The sequence below is a fragment of the Octopus bimaculoides genome, chromosome 10 (assembly GCF_001194135.2).
Source record: "Octopus bimaculoides isolate UCB-OBI-ISO-001 chromosome 10, ASM119413v2, whole genome shotgun sequence".
NCBI classification, from domain to species: Eukaryota; Metazoa; Mollusca; class Cephalopoda; order Octopoda; family Octopodidae; genus Octopus; species Octopus bimaculoides.
Window position 1 is genome coordinate 64,145,716 of NC_068990.1, and position 23,464 is coordinate 64,169,179.

Genomic DNA, 23,464 nt, shown 5'->3' on the forward strand with positions numbered 1-23,464 from the left:
ATATATATATATATATATATATATATATATATATTATAATTTTCAGAGTTGCATACATGGTTATAGGTTGCCATATTTACATATAGCATTTCAGTTTTCTTTTTTATTTTTTATTTCAAACTGTTTTATAAAAACAACAAAATCATAACTTTAGCTTTAGAAAATTTTATTAAATAAAAATGAAAATTTCCAATTTGTATTTTTATTTTTTGTTGTGTGTGTGTGTGTGTGTGTGTGTGTATGTGTGTTTTATAAATTTCTGACCTAAATTAAGCAAGCTTAATGATGAATTGAAAACATAACAATTTTGTATAAAATAAACAGAGAAGAATTGTTGAATTGTCAGAATTTTCTCTGTAACGAATGCTATGTTGCGATAATTGTTATAAAATTTCAACTTTGTTAAATAAATGTACATACATACATGCAATTTATTCAATATAGATAAAAGAACTGAAAAATGAATATTTTGTTTTTACTTCTGCTTAAGCTGATCCAGACCTCATGTCTCTACTTTAGTTAGAAGCTATTTTCTCAGATGATTCATTGTTATCAGTATATAAAAGTCAAGTACATATGCTGGCTGCACTCTCTTCTCAAAATAAACGAATCTTAGAATTGTGAGGAAACACTTTGTTACCAAAAAGGACAAACTGTGTGGGCTTTCTTTTTTGTTGTTACGCATGCTTTTATACAGTGCTAGAATATTTTCAAAGAGTGTTTTTGCTTTACTTTTTCCTACATTGTACACTTCCCATCGTGTGCATTGTACACCTCCTGTAGTGAAGGCACATGGCTTGGTGGTTAGAATGTTGGGCTCACAATCATGAGGTAGTAGGTTCAATTCCTGGACTGGGCTGTGTTGTGTCTTTGAGCAAGACACTTCATTTCACGTTGTTCCTGTTCACTCAGCTGTAGAAATGAGTTGTGACATCACTGATGCCAAATTGTATCAGCCTTTGCCTTTCCCTTGGATAACATCGGTGGCATGAAGTAGAGTCAACTGCTGGTCTTCCATAAACAACCTTGCCCAGACTTGTGCCTCAGAGGGGAACTTTTAAAGTGCAATCCCATGGTTATTCATGGCCACAGGGAATCTTTACCCTTACACTTCTCGCTCTCAATGAATCTCAATATATATCTTTCTCAACCTTTATTCTTCAACCTACATATAAGTGCAGGTGTGGCTGCATGGTAAGAGTCTTGTTTCCCAACCACATGGTTTTAGGTTCAGTCCCATTGTGTGGAACCTTGTGTGGCACATTGTATGACAAGTGTCTTCTACTATAGCCTCAGCCTGACCAAAGCCTTGTGAGTGGATTTGGTAAACAGAAACTGAAAGAAGTCTGTTGAATATGTATACATGTGCGTGTATTAGCTTATGTGTGTATGTGTGTGTGCATGAGTGTGTGTGCATGCATGTGCGTTCGTGTGTGTGTGTGTGTGTGTTTGTATATAGGGTGATATAATCAACTAAACTGATCCACTGCACTAGATGTGTAGCTTTTGTTCATTCAAACTGAACACCATTGAATAGCTTACATTTCTGCTTACTAATTGCTTTATATAAAAATCAACTAGTCTACATGCTTGTCCAATAAACAAGAAAAAAGATTGATTCTTTTTCTACTCTATGCACAAGGTCCAAAATTTTGGGGGAGGGGGCCAGTCGATTAGATCAACCCCAGTACACAACTGGTACTTAATTTATCAACCCTAAAAGAATGACAGGCAAAGTCAACGTTAGCGGAATTTGAACTCAGAATATAGAGTCAAACGAAATACTGCTAAACATTTCACCCGATATGCTAACGTTTCTGCCAGTTTGCGTATATGTGAACATGTGGATGTGCGGGTGTATATAGAACAGAGAGAGAGAGAGAGGGATGGAAAGAATAATTATGAATTTTTCTTGTTAATGCAAGAATCCATTAAAAAAGTATAAGAACACTTTCAAAGAAATGAAGTTGCTTAATATGTGCATGACACTGTGTGCAATTTTTACCAAAGATCTTGTGTCATCACACGTTTGTCTAAAAAAGGCATGATGACATAAATCTTCAAATAGCAATGTTCACACTTCACTTACTTATATATAGACATTTGTTCATACACACACACACACACACATTCACAAATATATGCACACACAGATACATATGTATGTGTGTGTATATATATATATATATATATATATATATATATATATACATACATACATACATACAATAGATAGATACATACATACACACAAGCATATGGAAGTATATATATGCACACACACACACACATATATAGATATAGATATGTATGTAAATATACAAGTATATATATATATATATATATATATATATATATTTATATATTTATATATGGATATGTGTGTGTATATATATGTGTGTATACACACATGCATATGTGTGTGTGTATATATATATATATATATATGAATGTATGTATGTGTGTATGTATGTATGTAGTAAAAGAAAGGAAGTAATAATGATTAGATAAAAAAAAATGCGAAGCAGAAAGGCCAATTTTCAGTTGCAGAAAAAGTTAATAATGCTTCCAAATTTTAAGTGAAATATAACATGTATTTGAAGTTGTTACCAAACTGTTACAACATAATTGCTATCTGTAGGAGGGGCAGCACTTGATTTGAACACTGTTGAACCTAAACCCAAGAAATGGATTTCTGATATGACCTGGCTCAATCTAGTAGAGCTGAAGAAATTGCCACAGTTTAATTTAATTCTCTCACAAGTCAATGGAAATGACAAGGTAATAAATTATTTTTTTCCTTTTCTGTTGAGATAGGAGTGGGGGTAGTGGGCTAAGAGCTTTCTGATGCAATATTTTTGGTCTTTTGGTTATGAATAACAATCAATGAGCATTTCTGTGGTATTTGCTTATGAGTTCAAACCCTCCTAATGTCTGCTTTACTCTTCATCCTACTGGAACTGATAAAATAAATAAGTGCTTGTCAAATGCTTTGACTGGCTTAATTGACATTCCAACCCTAGTTTATCGCTCTTTGCTTATGAATTTGAAAACTCAGTTAATATGTAATTGGTCAACATTTTGTTAACTGTCACTGAACTATAACTTGTGGCCTTAGAGATAAATCACTTGGTCTCTCTCTAAACAGGTACCACAGAGTAGCAGCAAAGTTACCCACTGTAAGCAGTGGTAATATTTTAAAAGTGGTAACTGTTTCCTTTACACAAAACACTACAGGACGAAGGAAGATGTCCAGTGACCCACAGATTTCTGCAAAAACTTATGACACAAGAAGTTATGTGTTGTATAGTACCATAGTGTATAGTACATTGGAAGGACATATCTTCTATAAATGGCTTAGTCAGAAGAGACAGTGCACTTCTGATTACCTTTTCTTGGAGGCTTCTAAGATTTGTAAGAGGATTAATGGGGTAACTGTCACTCATGGATAGTATCAGATTGAAAACCTTAACCAAATGCTTGCAATAGAGTGGACTCTACTAAAGGTACCCAAGGCTTAAGTGGTGCATTCATCCAGCTGATGGGTTAAGTCTACCATCCAAGAACAAATCCATTCATCAAATGGGCTTCTGTACATTTTCTGCCTAATCTATAGGCTGTGTGATAAGAAACTTGCTCCTCAACTACATGGTAGTGGGTTCAGTTCTATTGCATGGCACCTTATGGAAGTGTCTTCTACTGTAGCCTCAGAGCAACCAAAGCTTTGTGAATGGATTCAGTATACTGAAACTGAAAGAAGCCCATTGTTTGTGAGTGTGTGCCTGCATTTGTCCCCCAAACACCACTTGGTGTGTTTATGTCCTTGTACCTTTGAGGTTCAGCAAAAGAGATCAATAGAATAAGTACCAGTCTTAAAAAATAGTTTGTCTAAAATTTCTTCAAGGCAGTGCCCCAGCATGGCCACTGTCTAGTAACTGAAACAAGTACAAGATAAAAGATAAAAGGTCCAACTTCTATCAAAAGGCTTCAGTTGATCTGAAGATGTGATACAGTGGTTTGAAACATAGAACCACATGACTATGCCATCTATGTCTATGCCGTGTCTCAATGGAATTAATGAATTAAAGAATCTGTTCAAAAATGATAAGAATTGGTAGATGTGATGTCTTCAGTAGCATTAATCCAATGTATGCATCTATTTGGGTAGTACACACTCTACCACAAGTACATCTCCCAGAAAAAACATGATACTTGTTATTATAGTGAGGTAAACTGATGCACATTAAATTATAAGTATGTCTCTCCCTTTATATGCCATACTTACAGCTGTTGGTGATTATAGACTTCCATACAAAAGTCTGAAAATTCATGCATTTTCTTGGGAAAGATACAAAAATAACTTCAGATCTTCTGCTGGCTTAATGACAGTTTGCTCTGTAAGTCTCCTTCTCCCTCTCCAACTTAACCTTGAGACCTATATAGCCCATAGGAGAGAGACTTAGGTATTCCTTACAAAGAGGGACTGGTTAGCATGATATTAGAGGATGTCCACACATCAGCTTATGTGACACATATCTAAGAGGCCAGCCTTCATCTGAGTCCTTGTGTGCCTTAGTCATAGGACCACCTTCAGCAATTTGACCCATAACTGGGGACCTTGCTAAGTATTGTCACTCCAGACCAGAATAGACTGAGTAGCTGTAGGGACTAGGGGCTATGCCCATACTTTTAAATTCCTGAGCTGTAGCCTCACCATTGAATGCAGTTTAATGTCTTTTCCATAAAAATTGTGGATATTTCCTGGAAATACATATACAGATACATCATTGTTATAGCTTACTTTTGAAAAAAAACATCTTTGTTTTATTTTTAAGGCATGGAAATCATGGTTTGATGAAGAGATCCCTGAAGAAGCACCTATACCTGATGGCTACAATAATACTCTCAGCTCTTGGCACAAACTGTTATTGGTAAGAGCATGGTGCCCTGACAGAGCCATACCAATGGCTCGAATCTATGTAGCTGAAGCCATGGGATCACAGGTAAAAATATCATTTCAAGGATCATTTTCTTTTCTTAAACAGATTGCTATTGAGAAGAATTTCTTTTACTACTAATTTTTTTCTCTTCTTTTTAAATTTTTCATAATTGCCTTTGAGTAAAAACATATTTATGCATGGTTTTGTGTCATAGACCCACAATAAGTAAAAGCTTAAGAAAATATTGAAGGAAACAGCAGATTTGGAATTACTATTTTAAGAAAATAGTAGCCTAACATGGCCACTTGGTTATTTAGTTGATTAGTACCAGAATTGTACATCAACCTTTCTTACCGTCATCAATGAGCAGACTAATTATTTTTGCATTAATTTGTTTTATTTCCTTGTAGTATGCTGAAGGGGTCATTCTTAACCTTGAGACAATGAGTGAAGAATCTGACTGCCATTGTCCAATGATATGTTTCCTATCAATGGGATCAGACCCAACCGAAAACATCATGAGACTTGCAAAAAAAAGAAACATTAGTATGTATGATTTTTTTTTTTGTTTTTCATCTAGAATGCTAGAGATAAAAATTAAAATATTGATAGGAATGTGGTACTGGTAGTAGTAGTTGTTGGTGGTGGTGGCGGTGGTGGCGGCGGCGGCGTGGGGGTGTTGTTGTTGTTGTTGTTTGACAAAGCAACTTCACTGAGGAATATAACTTTCAGCTGTCCACAGCCAATGGACTAAAGTAACAATCTTCATTTAGATTTTGAGAACTGTGCTGACGTTTTGTGCAGTTCCAAGCAACATTATTTTCTGTAGGTGCCCTAACTTCACATCTAATCCTATCTTTTCAATCCATTTTCTGAGCTTCATACTTATAGTTCCTGCAGCTCCAACAACAACTACAACACTCACCTTCTAGATTGACCTCAGTCTGTTTATCTCTGACTTCAGCTCATCATATGTGACCTGCTTCACTTCTCTTTATGATACACTTTCATCATCCGAACATGCAATATCAGAGATTAAACAAATCCTTTCCTCTTCATTTACAATCACTCTATCCTGCTTTTGATAGTCAATTTGATGGTTACAGCGGATCATTACATGCCATAGTATATTTACCTAAACATTTTCAATTACTCCTTCTGGGGTATACTGAAACCACATCTTTACTCTGTTCAATCCATACATGCCACCAAACTCACACCGAATCATTCTTCTGATATTATCATGTCTTCTCTTGAATTCTTTTTGTGCCAACTTCTCGCATTCATCTATGATATGCCATAGAGCTTCCCCTTTATCACTGTAAACCTTGCACTTTTCTCTTTCTGTTCTATTGTCAATCCTGCACTCAGTATAGTTTATCCTGAGTGCTTGTACCTGCACAGCACAGATCTACAATTCTGTTTCTGGCTTCTTAAGCCAGTGTCACCTTCCATCAGCATTTGCATTCCTCCATGCCTCTCTCTCTCTCAAACTACCAGTTTACTTTTCTTTATTCCATTTCTTTTCATCTTCCTTACTTGTTTTTCTTTGTACTAACATCTTCCTACGAGTATCAGTCCTGACTGTAACAGGTATTCTCACCTGAGCCAGCAAAGGTTGCATAACATTCTTGATATGCCACCATGAGTTATTTTCTTCTGAGCATATGCAATTTTCATGGCTGATTAGCCCTCGCCCACCTTTGTTCCTGGTTAGACACAGCTTGTCAATATTGCTCCATGCATTGGGAGTAATTTTCTCCATTTTTGCTGCAGCCTCTGCAGTAGCTCTTTCTTCCAATTGATATTATGTGCAACATACCTCAATAATGCAATCAGCTATGTATTGATTGCTTGAAACTTATTTCTTTCATCCAGTTTCAACTGTAGAACTAATCTAAGTCTTTGGAGATATTTTTGCATAAAGCTTTTCTTCATTTCTTTTTCCATCACTTCATTCATGCCCAAGTATTTATACCCAGTATTATCATCAATCCTTTCCATGAATGCCACAGATGGTAGTTCAGTATTTCCAAGAATATTACTCCACATTTTTTTAGACCAAATTCCATTTTGATGTCCTCACTAAAGCAACGAACAATGTTCAGTAAAAAAGTGACTTAAGATTCATTCTTACCATACAGCTTGAGATCATCCATAAATAATAGATAGTTGATCTTTTGTAGTTTTCCTTTAAACTCATATCCAGATGTTATTTTACTGAATTTTATGAGTTTTCTGTTCAACAGATAGAATTATCATCAAGACATGTATACATTTCATCAATGATTATTCCAGTGAGCAGCTTCCTCATTAGTGTGACACATGATGTAGGTCTGTGACCATCCACAGTATTCCCTTATGAAGTATCCTTCAAACACAATACTGTTTGTCCAGCTGTTATCCACTTGGGAATCTCTCCATTTCTGTTGAGCAGTTCATTGTTCTGCTATTCCTTTATGGAATCCTGTCGTAATACCCATGAATACCATCAGGCCCAGCTACTTTCCAATTCCTCATCTTTCTACTTAGTTGTCTTACATTTTCTTTCACAATTCTAATTTCTTCTTGTTGGGCACAAGAAACAGACTCTGCCAAATTTTGGAACTGCTCAACCTCAGCATCATTCTACTCTTCCTTACTCCACATCACATTCCAAAGTCAACCACTTTCTTTCGCTTCTGGTATTACTCTTTCATCTTTTATCTTTTACTATTTTCTAGTCATTAGACTATGGTCATGCTGGGGCACAACCTTGAATTTTTAATCAAGTGTATTGACTCCAGGAGTTATTCTATCAGTCTCTTTTGCTAAACTGGTAAGTTACAAAGATGTAAACACACTAACACCAGTTGCCAAGCAGTGGGAGTGGAGTGGTGAGGAACAAACACAGACAGAAAGACACATACACATAGATATTATTATATATATATATATATTAGGAAGGGCATCCAGCTGTAGAAACTCTGCCAAATTAGATTGGAGCCTGGTGTTGCCATCCGGTTTCACCAGTCCTCAGTCAAATCGTCCAACCCATGCTAGCATGGAAAGCGGACGTTAAACGATGATGATGATGATGATGATATATATATATACACAACAGACTTCTTTCAGCTTTTGTCTACCAAATCCACTCACATGGTCTTGGTCATCCGGAGGCTATAGTAGAAGACACTTGCCCAAGGTGTCATGCAGTGGGACTGAACCCGGAACCATGTGGTTGGGAACAAACCTCTTACCACACAGTCAAGCCTGTGCCAGTTTGTTTTGTCCCATGTTTGTTTCCCCACTTATTTATTGATCATTTTTTTTCTAATTGAATTGGAATAATTCATTTTGCCAATTCTGCTTCATTCTTTGATTCTATTTTTGTTATTTTACCTCTCTTTGCCAAAATACACTGCTTTACTTCTTCAATTACATTTGGCCCTTCACTGTCAATACTAAATTTTTTTTTCAGTCAATCATATTTATAATCGTTCCAAAAGTTCACCATTCCTCTTTCATTACAATACCAATTCATCACCAAGCTTACCTATATTTCCTAATATTCTTCTTTTCTGCCATGAGTTTTTGTTTTGTGTATTTTTCACACTGTTTGTTCTTTCATTGTCTTTTACTCACAAATTATCTGCAACAACTTTGCTCGCTGCTTTGATAATTCTATTGACTTCTATTATGGTAGTTGTTCTTATATGCTCAAGAATTTAATTAACTTTCATGGTTCAATTTCCACTAACCGGCTTCCTTGAAATGACAAACATTCTATATGTTGACAATTTATTATCTCTAGCACTCCACTTGTACCTGTATTCTGTTAACTAAAAAATACATTAATGTCAACAGAATTTCCGTTTGCTACTATTTCAGGTCTGTTACTTTCAACTGTGTCATACAGTTCTACCATTTCTTTTTCATTCTCTTCTACCTCATCTTCCTCTCTTGTATCATGCTTAACATTTTCACCAATTTGCTTCTTGATGGCTTCAAGTTCAAGCTCAGCTAACCATACATTCCTTCAAATTGTTCGTGCCTAGTCACAAATCCTTTGCTCTGTACTTTCAAATAGTCCTTTCCATTTCCATTCGCTATACATTTTCCATTGATAACAACTTACTGGAACTCCATTTACTGGGTTATGCAAATAGTACTACACTATGATAACAGTGTTAATCTCTTTACTTCATTTCAACCTCTTTTCATAACTAACACCATTACCCCTAGCTCCAGTCCTATTTATGCTATTATTTCAATCATTGTTTTGCATTATTTCAATGAAGTATTAGCTTTGCAAAGAGTTTCTGTCTCATGAGTGTGTGTGTGTGTGTGTTTGATGCCATCACTAGGAGAGACACCAATAAAGACTAAAGACCCTCTCCTGGCTATGCAACATATCAACTTGCCAGATATCAACTCATTATTTCTTAGTTTCAAAGTCATCACCATCATCACTGCACCTGTTGTCATTGTAATTACTGTTATTACTCTAGTGCATGCTAATTTAGTGAGCAGGTATTTCATCTTGAGGTTTGGTGACAACAAGTCTCCTCAAATCTCAAGATCTTTTGCCTATTTCAGAAAGGGGGAAGAGTATCTCAGTACTGGCATTGCCTATGTATTTATGGCTTTAATGATGACTGTTGTTGTTATTATTATTATTATTATATTATTATTATTATTATCATCATATGAAAACTCATAGCTTATTTTGCTGGGTATGATGGAAGGTGTCAGCTGTTCACAGCCAGCAGACTAAGGTGACACTTGTTTACTGGTCATGCTTCAAGAACCCTGCAATGAATTCTTGCGGTTCCAAGCAATGCTGATTTTTGTAATTGTTCTACCTTCACACTTGCACCAATCATTTTTTAGCCATGCTAGTAGTTGAGTGCTTTACTAATGGTATAATGTCTGCTCTCTTCATTGACTACAACCTTTGTATTTCCCACTTCAAATCGTCATGGTTGTTTATTTTTTCTTCTTCTTTCACATTGATCCTGTTGTCACTGGGGCATGCTATGTCAATTATCATACATGTTCTTTCGTTTTTTATTCACCACAACAATGTCCGGTTTCCGATGTCTGGTCAGGTGATTGCACTGGATCATTGCATCCCACAGGATTTTGCAATTCTCATTTACTAGAGTTTGCTACCTATTAGAACTTTATCTGATTATGTACTTGATTTTTCAAGGCTTTTCTGTCATTGTTCTTGAGCAATTAGTTCTTGATCCGTTTCTACAGAAACTAGAGGTGTTGGGGGATAATGTGTGTGTGTGTGGGCCATGCCAACATCATAGTACTGGTTATTATGAAAATCAGAGTGGCCAGGTAGCACTGTACTAAAGGAGTACAAAGTGGTAATAGAAGCACACATTAACCAGAACAAGTTGGGGATATTTACAGTTAGATACCTGGAGATGCAAGTTCATATTGGCTATCACCATGGGCTTCTAAGCTGAGTTTAAAGAAGATAAAATATACTAATGGTCTTTAAATACAAAAAGTGGGTGTGGGCTACATTACATTCTAGAAGGCATAATGCTTGAATAAATATGGTAAATAAATTTAAATGCAACCATAGCTTCCTTTGAGTGAATGTTTTTTGGAACAAAATACCACCATTTCAATGTTCCATCCTTCCACCTTCTTTGGGCCTTCAGCTCCTGATAGAATCATTGAAGCACTGATATAACATATGGCATATCTTAGGCATTTTGAAATCCATTGGAACATATCATTCTCCAGGTTTACTTTTTTCCAAAAGAGGGAGAAAGAGAGGAATCAACAGGGCTGGTTCTTTATTTACCTGGAAAGGACAAAAGGCAAAGCTGACCTTTGTTTCGGTATAATTAACCTCTAAATAAAATACCATATTTTCCAGCAAACAATTTGATGCAGAATATAATGTAAATGATTAAACATTTTCACTATCTTTTCAAATCTTGCTGCATTTCACATGGAAATTTTGGTCCTTAAAAGTCTTGGTATATAAGTTGATCTGCCTTTTTCGACTGTAAATTTTGGTCTGATCAAACAGATCTATCTCCAATGGCCTTCCAGCAATGACTGAAGTCCCAAGAGGATGCCATCCTTGGAATGGGTGAGATTCTCTCAAATTTCATGGATAGGTTGTTTTTGTAGGGAATGGTCCAACAAATAAATAGTTAGGGCTCTTTCTTGGTTCCCTAGGCCCCAGGCTTATCAATATACCAGCTGAGCACCTCTTATAGATCTTGGGCATGACAATTACATTTTACAGACATTCACTGCATATCTTGGACTACACCATTGAATATGTCCTTTGTTTTATATTTCAAGAAAATAGTGTGTGATATGAAGGAAAGCTGGCTGCTATTTCTAGCAAATCAAGCAAAAATGTAGAACATTCTTTGTCATGAATGACTGTTATATGGTTTAAGCAAATCAATGTAAACCATTATTTACATTACTCACATTTGACAGATATTTGCCCTCATCTTCTTTGTTGTTAACATGTTTTGGATGATATACCCTCCAGCCTTCATCAGGTGTTTTGGGGAAGTTTCAAACCTGGGTTCTCATTCCTAAGGTATTTTTCGATTATATTATTATTATTACTATTATTATTGTTGTTATTATTCAGGTCACTGCCTGGAATCAGCATATGGCATAGTGGTTAAGAGTGCAGGCTTCTAACCCTAAGATTCCAAGTTCGATTCCAGGCAGTGACCTGAATAATGATAATAATAATAACAACAACATTGGACAACCCCGGTTCAAAATTTCCCCAAGACACCTGATGAAGGCTGGAGGATATATCAGCCGAAATGTTGTGTTAACAACAAACAAGGACAAATATCCGTCAAATGTAAATAATATAAATAATGTGCATAATTCCTCATCTCTTAAATGTAGAATTCCAATGTAAACCATGTAAAAAGGTGCCACATAAAAGACACTGGTACTGATGTCATGTAAAAAGCACTGGTTATCATGTCACATAAAAAGTACAGATGCTGGTTCCACTTAGTAAATGCTGGTGTTGGTGCCACATAAAAAGCATCCAGTACACTCTGTAAAGTGTTTACTGTTAGGAAGGGTATTTAGCTGTAGAAACCATGCCAAAACAGACAAGGGAACTGGGTGCAGCTCCTCCCCTTGCCAGCTCCAGTTAAACCGTCCAACCCATGCCAGCATAGAAAATGGATGTTAAATGATGATGATGATGATGATGAATGTCAACCATGAAAAAGGTAACTTAGACAAAGAGGAGATGAAGTAGAACCAAAATGGGAAGATTACAAATTACTGGATTCAACCAGTTCAAACAGATGCCAGTTGGGGCAACCTTCTATCCAGGATGATGAGATTGTGATCATCATAATGTTCATATTCAAAGATAAATTCATCTCTCTCTCTCTGTATGTATATATATATATATATATATATATATATAGACATCACAAGTTTAATGTTTTAACCAAGAAACTCCACTTCCGCTGATTCATGTTTCAAAGCTGCTACGAAGTAGCAGTTTCATGCCTAAATTATTAAATTTGTAAAATAAAACTACTTCCTCTGTAGTTATATTTAACTCATACAAAGTCCTCTTTGGTTTTTCTGGTTTCCTTGATCATTGATTCAAGAATTTTCTGATATATGTGTGTCTATGTGTACACACACACACAGACACATATATATATGGATATGTATACATATAAATGTATGTGTATACATATATATAGATATATATAAGTATATGTGTACATACATGCATATATATATATGCATGCATATATATATGTATATGTAATTACATATATATATGTATATGTAATTACATATATATGTATATATATATTTATATATACATATATATGTATGCATGTATACATATATATATATGTGTATATGTATATAAATACATACATATATATATGTGTGTATATATATATATATATATATATGTAAACGTATTTGTATACATATATACATATACAGATATGTGTGTATACGTATATATATATATATATATATATATATATATATATACTCTCCCTCGCTCTCTCTCTCTCTGAAATAACCAATAACTTTGAGTTGAGGAAAAGGTTGTTTGCTTTCATAATGATTTAATGAAAAACACAAACAAATTAATTTATTTAAGTCTGTTTGTGTACACTTTGTGTTTATACGGTGTGTGTATGTGTAAGTGCCCATATGTCCACATGTGTGTGTGTGCGTGCGCGCAAGCAGTACTTGGGTGTCCATACATATATACGTGTGTGTATGTGCTTGTGTGTGCATATATGTGTATGTTTGTCTGTGTGTGTATGTATTCCTCAGTAATTGAAATCATCAAATAATAATTTGGCACATCTCCCCATAATAATCCTAAATGGGTGAAGGAATGATGGGGCAAATGATGGAGCAAATTCTTTTAAAACATCATAGGAGACAGAAACAGTATGGAGTGGAATAGTTTATAGAGATATTAATATAGGTTATTTTTGTTTTGTTGTTGTTGTTGCTGGTGGTGGAGAAGGTACATGGTAAAGCCTAGTGGTGATGGTGGTGGCGATGGTATTAGTGAGTAAGTGACTGGGGGGGGGGGAAGAAGATGAGAGTGCATCAGTTTGATTTGCTGCTTGTTGTTTCATAGATTTCCTTCCTTGTTCAATTTTGTTTTTGTTTTGTTTTAAAACTAGAAAAAGCTGGATTTACAAACCATGGAATCATAGAAACATTTGAGTTGAGTTTAGTTTTGGAAATAATTTTTTTCTGTATTCGGTAAATGTGCTGAGCAAATAAATATGTTTGTCTGTTGATTGTATGAGAGTGTGTGTGTGTGTGTGTGTATGCAGGTGTGTGCATATGAGAGCTGAGTGGTGGTGGTGGTGATGGTGGTGGTGCAACTGGTGATGTAATGTTGGTCAGACTATTCATGTATAGGCTAGAATATCTACAGATATATATAATATGTATAAATATACATATACACACACACACACATATATATATATATATATGCATAAATATGCATATATATATATATATATATATATATATATATATATATATATATATATATATATATATATATATACACATATACAAGAAATGAGGGCAGGGAATCGTCAATTAATAATAGAATTAACAATTAACAATTTTGCCAAGTAGTTCAGTATGAAATAAACCTTTATCGGTAAGACCATTTATCATCATAAATATAAGGGATTAGCAATTGAGTTGCTTCTCCAACATACTGAAAATTCAGAAATAGCAGTCAAAGAACTACTGATTCTAAACTACAAATTTTTCTCCAAAACGGATGGCGATATTTATGGCACACATAGAACAAAAAACCGGAGGGAAAAGCATAAACAAAACAAGTCTTTAGTTAATTGGGTACGAATCGTTTCATGGTTAAGTGAATGAAAATTTCATATAAACACACACACACACACATATATATTTCTGTGAAGGTTAGAGGTTGGGAAACCAACCAACTAAGGGATAGTGTACCCAATAATTCATACCTAAATGTTGGTTATTGCATGGCAATCTCACAGTTGAGTGTTATATATATGGGTGGCGGTAAAAAGTGGTTTACCCTTAATTTATATGGCAAATACAAAAATGAAGAGGATACAAAATGACATACATCATCCAGTAGACAATTCCAGTGTGTCTATTTATTTCAAAGCATTAGAAAGTATTAGAAGAAAACATACACATGTAGTAACTATGTGTTACACACACATGTATTAATGTTACAGGAAAGAGCAAAATGTCAGTTCCTTATGGCTGTTCCTTATGGCAGATAAAGTTTGGATGATGAGTGTGCCTCTAGACTTCTTCAGGGGATCTAAGTGGTTAGGAGGGCTAATTCATATAATAAACAGTTAACAATAGGTACAGTGTATTCGTCATTATTGAAAAGGGCAGAAAAAGAAAAGGAGAAAACATAAGGCTGTGAGAGAAGTACAACTTATTAAAATGAATTAGGTATAGGAAGGGGAAATAAGCTACAAACTTCCAGGATCTATGTTACTTTGTCTACTGGTGGATAGGTGAGTATAGTTGTTCTTGAGAGGAGTCTTTAGGAAGGGCGAATTTAGTTCGAATTATGTTTACATAGAAATACAGTGGTGAATTTGAAGGTATGGTCCGTGTTATGGAGGTGAAAGTTCATATGTAAAGTGACAGCGAGTAGGTGCAACATTGCAGATGGTATGGCATAAGCAGCCTACGATGGTGAACCCATCATGGGAAAATTTAAGTGTACTAATGAGAGTAAGGAATCAGGTGGTGACTAAAGTGTGGTGTTAGTGTTCATTATTTTTTTTGCCGATCAACAAGTCTCTGAATCCCTATGTGTAGTGGGGTGGGGGTCATGGTCAGTCCTACAGCCTAATTGATCAGCTATTTCTTTGAAAACCATGACGTGGTTCCAGTTAGTTGACGGTTAACAGACAAAGCAAAAAAAAATCAAATAAATAAACCATTGCCACTATGGGCGATTAAAAGAGCAAAATAGAATTAAAAACAAGTAAATGCATACATATACATGTCCATACTTATACATATATATATGTGTGTGTGTGTGTAATAATATTAGGAAATAAAAAAATTATTCCAACCTTACAGCCAAAGAGTGGTATAATATTATACTGGGTTTCCTAATATATAATATATATGCATATAACTAATTTAGAGACGAACCACCACTCAGTCAACTCAGAACCCATCCAAATCCATGCTGGGAACTTAAATCAAAAAGATTAGAATACGAGTTAAAATGGGAAATAGTTTGCAAGGCTAAATCATATAGGATAGGGAATAAATTCTGCTTATTATGTACTAACAAATTTAAAGAGATATTATTAGCTAATAAAAAATTGGTTAATTCTCACGATGAACGTAATACTAAATGCAGACATAAATTAAATTACTTATATAATAAGTTTAGATAACTAATTTATTCATTTAAACCTAGTATTAGGTACCAACTTATAGTTATGATCAGTATTGTAAAATACATCAAATTAGCTTTAGAATACACTTTAATCATCACAATATTATACTAAATTGGAACATATAACTACCTTTACTTTAAGTATTCAACGATAATATGAGCTGTCTTTTACAATGTTTCATAACATTATTTAAGTAATATATAATTTTCGTATTTGGTATAGTTATTATTCTGCGTAAATTTGAGAGTTTTAAGTATTTTAGTATTTTTAATCCTCAAGAAACTTTTTATTTTAGGTAGATTTTCTTTTTCGATATTTTCGTTATTATTTTAGTAATTATAATACACATGTACTTCTGGGTAATAGACGCCATATTTATCACGTGACCTTTTAGTATAAATTCTATAGCACAGCCATTTTGGGTTTAATCTACAAATTATCAGCCGGCAGATAAGTCATGTCTTCATATTTTAATTTTATAAAGAATATTGACATCCGTCTTTTAGTAACTTTGTACACTAACGCATTATTTTACTATTGTCTACTTATTCCATAATGTTTTAACCTTATTTACTATAATACTATTAGATTGTAACTCTTAATAATTATATTAATACCGTTAATGTAGGGATAAGTTTACAGATTTTGTCTCTTTATATATATTTTTATTTCTCATGTTTATGTTTATTCTTTGAATGATTTCAGGTATTTTCTTAGGGATTTGACCGAAAGAGTGACTGATTTTGGGAGTAAAATCATTTCCCCGTTCTAATAAACTCGGATAGAATTTGCTTATGATTTTATATAGTCCTATTTCAGTCATGAATCGCACGTAGTCAATGTACTAGCACTAACTTTTTACATTTAAACTTCCATACTGTAAATTATCGTATTAATTTTTACTCTCCAGTTTATAAATTTGACTTTAAAATTTTTTAAATTTATATTTCTATGATTTATTAATGTAATATGTTATTTAATTTAAATTTTTCGATTAAAATATTCGATATATTAAGATGGTATATGCCTCACAGCATGGATTTGAATGGGTTCTGAGTTGTAGAGTAGTGGTTCGTCTCTAAATTAGTTATATGTATGTATGTATACACACTTTTTACCTTTTACTTGATGTTTCAGTCACTTGACTGTGGCCATGGTGGGGCACTGCCTTGAAGAATTTTAGTTGAATGAATTGACCTCAACACATATTTTTTAAGTGTTGTACTTATTTTATCAGTATCCTTTGCTGAACTGCTAAGTTACAAGACATAACCACACCAACTCTAGTTATCAAGTGGGTGGGCAAACACACACAAAGACACATATACGATGGGATCTTTTCAGTTTTTGTCTACCAAATCCATTCACAAGTTTTGGTCACCTTGAGACTATTTTAGAAGGCACATCCCCAACGTTCCACACAATGGGACTAAACCTGGAGTCATGTGGTTGGTTAGCAAACTTCTTATCACATAGCCATGCCTGCACCAATACATACGTGTGGGTTTGTGTATATATCTTCATGCATATGTATATATATATATATACATACACACATTTATATATATATATATATGTAAGTATGTATATATATATATATATATATATATATATATATAAGTATGTATATACACACACACATATATATATATATATATATGTATACATACACACATATATATATTTATCAAATATTACATATGTACATCATAAGTATTTATTCATGATTGCATACAAATATATTGCATAAGCACATCCCACATAAACACCACGCACATAGACACGCACTGGTTCATTTAGATTCCGAGGAAGAAAGACTAATTGCATGTTTGTGTGTTTGTGTATAATGTTTTCCTTATGTATCTCATTAATTAAGCCTGTTTCATTTAATTATTTCTGCTCAGACATCTCTTCTCTGGAACTTCTTGGTTGTTTGTAGCAGTGAAGTTTTTGTTGTTGTAGCTGTATTGCTATTATTGGTGGAGGTTGTGTGGGTGTTAGTGGTGGTGGTGGTGACCTTCATCATGGTGTGGTCATAGTGAAGATCGTGGTAGGGATGGCAGCAAACATTGTTTGGAACAGTAATATCAATATTTTTATTATTGTTGTTTATAATAGTTTTAATTGATGTTGTTAGTGTTTTTGTTGCTGTTGTTGTTGTTATTTAGTCCTATTTCAACCTTAATTTAACTGATCTATGATCAAAGGCATTCCAGATGTGACCACCCCATCTTTTTTTCTACATACAAAGAACTCAAGGTCACATGGTTGATGGTGGTGGTGGTGGTAATGATGGTCTTATTGATGATGAGGGTGATGATAGTTATGGTCTTATTGATGGTGTTGATGCTGAAAACAGGTCTTACCATTCCTTCAAATATTGAGGAAAGATTCCTTATTGGAGTAGGGGTGGAACTGGAGTAGGGGTGATATAATTAACGGTGCAGTAAGGATGGAAGTGGTGGTGATGTTTTTCTTTTGTCTGTTTATGCAACTGTTTTTTCTTCTTTGCTATTTATAACATTACATCCATTGTTCTTGTTGCTATTTCTGCTGTTTGTTCTTGATAATTTTTTTTTACTATCGTTTCTCATTTTGCTGCCTCTGTTGGTGCTGGTGCTGTCATTGCTGTTGCTGTTGTTGTTTTTAGGTAACCAGGGTTAGTTCTAACTGAACTGTGCTGTTGATCAAACATCAACTGATCATTTTATTTGGTCCTATCAAATAATTAGAAGCCATCTGCTATTGTTGCAGTAACAACAACACCAACAGAGGTGGCAGCAGTTAAGCTTACGACCATGACATTGTCCCCGACCCATCTATGAAGAATGTAACTCCAAATAAGAACTGCCTCAGATTGTGATTATCATCCAACCCATGCCAGCACAGAAAGCAAATTTAATTGATGAGATGATTAGTTTGGAAGTCACAGCCTGAGCTGAACTATCACAATGAACAGAGAGTCCCATGTTGACACAATTACAAGTTTACTCTGATTTGGCACTTTATTTGTCAACTGTGAAAGGATGAAATGCAAAATCGACCTTGGCAGGATTTGAACCCAGTTTGCAGATAACATTTACTGCAAAGTATTTTACCTGACAATTTCATGGCTTTGCTAATTCTTTGCATTATCATTATTGTTGTTATTGTTTAGTTATTCATCTGTATTCAGAGTTTAAATCTTAGTAGGGTTAACTTTGCCTTTAATTTTGCCTGGGGTCAATAAAATACAGTACAAGTGAAGAACTGTATTCAATACAATTGACTGTTCCTTCCCACAAAACATATGCTCATGTGCCTATGTTGTGTGAAGGCACATGGCTCAGTGGTTAGAGCTTACAATCACGAGATAGTGAGTTCAATTCCCAGGCTGGGCTGTATGTTTTGTTCTTGAGCAAGACTCTTCATTTCATGTTGCTCCAGTTCACTCAGCTGTTGAAATGAGTTGTGGCATCTGTGGTGCCAAGCTGTATTAGCCTTTCCCTTTCCTTTGGACAACATTAGTGGTGTGGAGAGGGGAGGCTGGTATGCATGAGTGACTGCTGGTCTTCCATAAACAACCTTGCCTGGACTTGTGCCTCTGAGAGGAACTTTCTAGATGTAATCCCATGGTCATTCATGACCAAAGCAGTCTTTACCCTTTACCCTGTTAATATTATTATCAGAAATATTGTTAATGCTGAAGTTGTCTGGAGGTGGAATAACTAACTGGATAACTGGCTAAAACAGAAAAAGTGTTTCTGAGTAAAGCACTTTTTTATTCTACATTCTATGAATCCACTTAACTATTGAGAATAGGTACCAGACCACCCAGGAATAGGTACCAGAGGATTGGGGAATTGGTACCAGTTCATTCAAGATTAGGTACCAGATCATTTCGATGTAGGTACTAGATCATTCTGGAGTAGATTCTAGATAATCCAGGTATCTTGTTAACTACTAATTAGTGTCCTATCCAGGTGAACATATATTTCATATCAGATTAAATTTATAAAATAACAAAGCTGAACACCAGTGCTCCAAAACTGTTGTATTTTACATATTTGTTGTTGTTGTAAAGGTATTAGTGGTAAAGGCTGAGTAGTTAGAGTATTTGGTTCATGATCATAAAGTTGTGAGTTCGATTCCCGATGGTGCACTGTATCCTTGAGCAAGACACTTTATTTCACATTGCTCCAGTCCACTCAACTGACAAAAATGAGTAGTATCTGTATTTCAAAGGCCCAGTCTTGTCACATTCTGTGCCACACTGAATCTCAGTGAAAACTTATGCTAAGGGTACACACGTCTGTGGAGTACTCAGCCACTTGTACATTAATTTCATAAGCAGACTATTCCATTGATCAAATCAACTGGAACACTCATCGTCATAACTTACTGAGTGGCAGTTTTGTTGTTGTTATTGATATTCTGAAAGGTAATTACCATACTAAACGCTAATTATTACTTAATTGTTACTGCTGTTGCTGCTATATAGTCTCATTCAAAAATAGATGCCCAGTTATATGGTACCTATTTCTGGATGATCTGGTACCAATTCTCAATGAAATAAACTTATAATCGAGGGCATTCCGGTCATGAGCATCTTTCGTTTCAGGTGCATCAAGGATAACATCATCAAATGTATCCTTTCTGATGCTTTGGTGTATTTTAATGGAAATGTAATTATTTTTTGTAGATTGAGAAATTGTTAAGAGGTTCCCTCATTAATGTTGTAACTGCTGCTGTTGGTATTTTTCACAAACTTAAAATCACTTATGTTTTTACCCCCAGAATGTGACGCTATATCGATGGGCCAAGGACAAGATATCCACGCTCGAAGGTTATTACAAGTTTCAATGCAAGATGGACAATGGGTGCTCTTGCAAAACTGTCACCTTGGACTGGATTTCATGGAGGAATTACTGAATACAGTGAGTATTGATATTATTTATATTTTAGTAGTCTGTTTGAAAGTATTGAATCCAATTACTTTGTTGATGTAGTGGGAAGATTTTGTTTTTGTAATGTTTGTTCAGTTTAATTTAGTTCATTATCATTTGTAGTCCCCAAAAAAGAACATCTGTTGTCAAAGAAGTAAAAAAAAAACAAATTACAGTAAATAGCCATAAATGGTGAGTGTAATTGTGGATCACTGAAGTTGGCATTAATGACATAAAAAATACTTTTATAATCTAATAATATTGGTTTCAAACGTTGACGCAAAAACCAACACTTTCAAGGGGGTGAGTAAGTTGGTTACATTGATCCCAGTACTCAATTAGTACTGAATGGCAAAGTCAGCTTCAATGGTATTTGAACTTGGAATGTAAAGACGGACAAAATACCACTAAGCATTTCACATGGCATGCTAATGATTCTGCCAGCCTACCGCTTTAAAATTTGATAATATTGGTTTCAAATTTTGGCACAAGGCCAGTAATTGCAGGGGTGGAGTAAGTTGATTACATTGACCCAGTGCTCAACTGCTACTAATTTTATCAACCTCAAAAGAATGAAAGGCAAAATCGACCTCAGTGAATTTGAACTCAGAATGCAAAGACAGACAAAATGCCAAAGAGCATTTTGTTTGGCAGGCTAAGGATTATGCCAGCTTATCACCTTAAAATTTGATGATTTTAATATGTATTGTTTGAATTTGAATTGATGAAGTGAGCACTATTTCTAGTCAAATTATTTCCTACACAAAATACAACAAATTAAGTAATTCATTTAAGTATTATATTTATTAATGGAATTTTATGATTTTAATCACTATTATATTTCCTAAAAGTATAGATTCACATTATCCAATTAACTTGATACTAAATTTAAGTCTTGGAGCTAAAACAAGTTCAGATTTGAAAACATTCCCAAATTTTGATTAGTTGAAGAGAAAAGAAGTGCTTTCAAGTGATAATTTGGTTATATTCTTGCACCAATTTCAATCCAATATATCCACTTTCTATTTTATTAAAAGTAAAAAAAAGCAAAAATCATCGAATTTAAGATCAGCATGTCCATACATGGTAAACCATGATGAGGTTTGCTTTAATTTTACATTACTCTAGTGTATTCTGATTTGGTTGCATCAAATTGTCAAAATAGTGTATTTTATTCCAGGAATTCTAAGTCTTTTGATAGATTCAATTAGGTGGATATCTTTTTATAAAAAGAGGAAGCCAAATATAAGATGCATCTTAAAAAATGAATTGAATAAATAAATTAAAATATTTTATAAAGAAAATTTTTTTTTCTTTATTAGAAATAATCTAATCTGAACAGGTAATTGCTTCTACTATCATCTTTTCTAGTGTTATTAATGCAATGTTCTGAAAAAAATTGAGATCACTACTCATTATTGCACTTAAATCTTTCATTTTATTTACTGTATCCAGATCTGTACCTCTTTTATTTTTAGAAGATCAAGTAACTCCTGAGAGATTCCCATAGTCTGTAGTTAACCTAATCAGCAAAGTTGCATAGATCTTTAATGAAAGACATTTAACCCTTTAGAATTTAAACTGGTCATATGCAGCCAAAATATTCTGTTTTATGTTTAAACTGGACAGTTCTGGCTTCTCACACTTACTTTACAATACCATTTAAAAATATAAAAAATCACATCATCGAAATCTCAAAGCCACACGATAATACCTGATTAATTCAAAACAATGTGAATAAATAAGCATTACATTTCACAGAACATTGAGAAAGCTAAAAAGTTAAGACCAAAGCATATCATCTTTTCCTATATCATGGATGCCTAAATCAATATGTTTTTCTTTTACAATTTGAGAAAATTTGACCTACTAATTCTAGCTAGTCAGCTAACTTCTCAGAGCTTCTCTCTTTGATCATCTTTGATCATCAAAGATGTTTGTCATAATGATCTCAGTGCAATGTGTATGAGATATGTTATCAAAATCAATTAGTTTTAGGTCTCAGACTTTTAATCTGCTAAAACACCAAATCCATCTTTGTTTGATATCTTGAGGGTGTCAACTTTATTAAATCCTCTTATCTATAGATTAGATTCTTTAATCTGCTAAATCATAAAAACACTCAACAAACTATAGAAGTTTCAAAATTTTAAGATTCTGAACCAAATATTTCAGTTCTTTTTCTTTCTATAACAAAAAAAAAAAAAAAAGAAACAGAACAGAAGGAAAATGGATGACCATTCTGGTAGCGAATTAATCTATAATGATATGTATAGCTCAGTGGTTACAGTGTCTGGCTCACAATCATGAGGTAGTGAGTTTGATCACTAGACTGGGTTGTGGGTTGTGTTCTTGAGCAAGACGCTTTATTTCACATTGTTCCAGTTCACTCAACTGTAGAAATGAGTTGCAACATCACTGGTGCCAAGCTGTATCAGCTTTTACCTTTTCTTTGGATAAAATTGGTGGCATGGAGAGGGGAGGCTGGCATGCATGGGCAACTTCCATAAACAAATATGCCCAGATTTGTGGAAGGGAACTTTCCAGGTGCAATCCCATGGTTATTCATGACCAAAGGGAGTCTTTACCCTTATCCTATATATATATATATATATATATATATATATATATATATATATAT

At 34.3% G+C, this 23,464-nt stretch overlaps 1 protein-coding gene across 1 annotated transcript in view; it reads left to right on the forward strand.

Moving 5' to 3' along the window:
• Positions 1-23,464, forward strand: part of LOC106877714 (dynein axonemal heavy chain 5) — a 444,169-nt gene that overhangs the window by 355,725 nt on the left and 64,980 nt on the right. The window contains exons 72-75 of the mRNA XM_052971252.1: positions 2,642-2,781; positions 4,836-5,003; positions 5,351-5,486; positions 20,675-20,814. Coding sequence (XP_052827212.1) covers positions 2,642-2,781; positions 4,836-5,003; positions 5,351-5,486; positions 20,675-20,814 — 584 coding nt within the window. The remainder of the gene's footprint in view (positions 1-2,641; positions 2,782-4,835; positions 5,004-5,350; positions 5,487-20,674; positions 20,815-23,464) is intronic.